Source organism: Nanorana parkeri, unplaced genomic scaffold (genome assembly GCF_000935625.1).
Source record: "Nanorana parkeri isolate BGI_ZX_2015 unplaced genomic scaffold, ASM93562v1 scaffold2085, whole genome shotgun sequence".
NCBI classification, from domain to species: domain Eukaryota; kingdom Metazoa; phylum Chordata; class Amphibia; order Anura; family Dicroglossidae; genus Nanorana; species Nanorana parkeri.
In genome coordinates this window covers 146253-149401 of record NW_017308353.1, presented here as the reverse complement: position 1 = coordinate 149401, position 3149 = coordinate 146253, and the positions used below count along the sequence as shown (strand labels likewise).

The 3149-nt window shown below is 49.5% G+C and overlaps 1 protein-coding gene across 4 annotated transcripts in view; it reads left to right on the top strand.

Annotated features, from left to right (window-relative positions):
* SNX12 (sorting nexin 12) overlaps positions 1–3149 on the top strand; it is a 13795-nt gene that overhangs the window by 5543 nt on the left and 5103 nt on the right. For 3 of the 4 annotated variants that reach the window (XM_018572615.1, XM_018572614.1, XM_018572613.1), the window contains exon 2: positions 501–596. The exons of the other annotated variant lie outside the window; for it this stretch is intronic. In XM_018572615.1, coding sequence (XP_018428117.1) covers positions 501–596 — 96 coding nt within the window. The remainder of the gene's footprint in view (positions 1–500; positions 597–3149) is intronic. 4 annotated transcript variants of the gene reach the window in all.

The window sequence follows — 3149 nt, the reverse complement described above, 5'->3', positions numbered from 1 at the left end:
TCCTCTTTCTACCCCCCCCTCCTTTTTCTACCCCACTTGACCCCTGAACTAATGTGACAGCCGCGGCCTGCACACATTTTCCAAAATCTCTTTCTCATGGCTGCACCTGCACAGCTAATACCCCCAGACTGCCCCCAGGGGTTTCCTGTATCAGGAGGCGGCCCCATGGAAGTCTATGGCGGGGAAATGAAGATGTTTACGGAGTGCCCGCAGAGTACACAGAACCATTCAGGGCCCCAAAATATACAGCACACAAGTGGTCCTATTACAAGACCTACTGGTAACAGTTTTTTTTTTTTCCCCTGGCCGGAGTTCTGCTTTAACCCTTTTTCTTGGTTGCCCCCTCGTTGGTGGTCACACAATCAGCTGCTGGTGAGACGATGGTCCTGGAGATGTCCAGTCCATAGATCATCCATGTTCCGGCGTGTTTCATATCCGTGCGGCGGCGACTGTGCGCAAATCTAATACTGACCCCAATGTTCTTCTTCTTCTTCTTCTAGACGAACCTTCCGATCTTCAAGACGAAGGATTCCTGTGTCCGGAGGAGGTACAGCGACTTCGAGTGGTTGAAGAATGAACTAGAGAGGGACAGTAAGGTGAGACCATCCATCAGGTGCACGGAACCATATGGACCCAGGTTGGGTTTAATGAAGGTTTTCCATTAATAAGATTTACACTATAAGACCAAAAGTATGTGCCCCCCCCATCCACCCATCCACCCTTCAAGTGATGGAGTTCAGGTGCCTCCAGTCAGTGAAGGGTCTGTAATTACTACATAAGACATCGGAGACAAATGCGCCTCTCTAGCCTCGGGACATGGCCCGTAGAAGTCTATGGGGGACCAATGTGCCGGCATTGTGTGACCGGCTTGGTGGAGGAACTCGAGTGTCCTGCACAGAGCCCTGACCTCAACCCTACTGAACACCTTTGGGATAATATGGAAGGCTAACCAGGTCTTCTCACTCAACCTGACCTCACAAATAGGCAACAATTCCCACAGACACCCTCCAAAATCTTGTGGAACACCTTCCCAGGAGACTGGAGACTGTTTTGTAGAACTTGAGTGTCCTGCACAGAGCCCTGACCTCATCCCTACTGAACACTATTGGGGTGGTTTGAAACCCTTCCAAATAATTACGTATCTCCAGTGAAGGTCCCGTTCATCCTCCATCATACAAAAACATTGGAGACAATTGTCCTCTTCCAGCCTTGTGGTCACAGTTTGGTGAAGACCCTTTTCTGCCCCCCCCCCATGACTGTCCCCCGTGTACAAAGCCCGCTCCATACAGACATGGGGTGACCAGCTTGGTGGAGGAACTCGAGTGTCCTGTACAGAGCCCCGACCTCATCCCTACTGATCACCTTTGGTGTAAATTGCAATTGTGAGCCGGATCTACCCATCCAACATTGGTACCTGAAGAGGGTTTATTTAAAAAGATGATGCATATAAAGCGTACGATGAGCTTCCATCTCCAACAGTGAGGTGACCCCTGACCAACATGAATGACCCCTGACCATCACCCCTACCTATATGGCTAAAAATATGTGGATCCCCTTCCAGATGATGGGGTTCAGATGTCTCCAGTGGAGGTCCCGTTCATCCTCCATCATACAAAGACATTGTAGACAATTGGGCTCTTCCAGCCTTGTGGTCACAGTTTGGTGAAGACCCTTTTCTGTCCCCCCATGACTGTCCCCCGTGTACAAAGCCAGCTCCATACAGACACGGTGTGACCAGTTTGCGGAGACCACTCAAGTTCCTCCACACCAGAGCCCCGACCTCAACCCTATGGACAGGGCCGGCCTTAGGCCTTTTAGGCACCCTGTGTGAGAAAGCTTTACAGTGCCCCTCAGTGACCACGCCCTTTAGTGGGCACACCCATTTTCCCCAATATCCGCACCATTTAAAGGAGAACTATGAGGTCGGGGCTTTTCCCCCATAGTTCTCAGGGTAACGGGAGGACACAAACTAGCGTCCTCCCGTCACCCTAGGCTCAGTATATAGGGAGCTACAGCTCGCGGTATACTGAGACGCCGCAGCCGGAGCAGATCCCGACGTAGATGACGAGACCCGCCGAGCTGCGTGAGTGACAGCTGGCTCTGCCTATCTAGAGGCTGTACCCTCCCCCGTCCGTTCCGCCAGTCAGCGCTGGCGGATCAGAGGGGGGAATCCAGCCCCTCCCCCTGTCATGGCAGAGAGCCGTGACAGGATCGAGAGGTGAGCGAGCGCCGGTATGTGTTCACTCACCTCCCGATCTACTGAGCCGACCTGTGACAGTCTCATTGTCACAGGTCGGCTAGAGCTATGAGGTGAGTGAGAAGCCCCTCCCCCTCCCCCCTCATAGTTCTCCTTTTAAAGACTCCTATTTTGTGAAGCCGCAAAGAAACATATTACAAAGTGTGATAAAAATAAAACTTTTATTAAGAGGTATTAAACTTGTCGGCACAATAGAAGTCTTCTCATCGAATAAAACAACAGAAGGTAAACAATAAATGTCACTACAATGGAGTCTATAACAATGGAGTGTCCGGTTGTCATGCCGACCCCTTCCTTCCAGTCAGCGCATCTAGAAAAGTAAAAATAGAAAATAGAACACAGACCCCGACTCACTATGAATCACTATATGTCCCAATATACGAGAAATGTATTCCGGCGCATAATAATAATTTGTTTGAGAATGTGCGGCGGCCATGTTGGCCCCCGGCGTGTCCTGTGAATGCGTGCCGCCATCTTGGAGGCGGGGAGCGTGACGTTACATGACGCCATGCATGCGTGGCGTCAGGTGACCTCACACGCCGATATTGGCCCCACCATCTTGGTGTATACCTAGATATACACCAAGATGGCGGCGCCCCAACACGTGCGGTGTTATATGACGTCATGCACCCCGCCTCCAGAACACGCCAGCGGCTGAATCCAAAATAGCAGAAAAATGTGTTTTGTTTGAAACGAATGAAAACTTTTTTAGTTTTCGTTCATTTCATCTGAAATTAATTTTTAGTCTTCGCACATGTCTAATAATACGTATGTGTGTGTGAGGGGGGGCAGGGGGGCTGTTTTCACTTTTTTAAAATCATTTTTAAAATTTCTTATTTTTTTCATAATTTTTTATTTTTTTATTATTTATTTATTTTTTACTGTTGGGGGG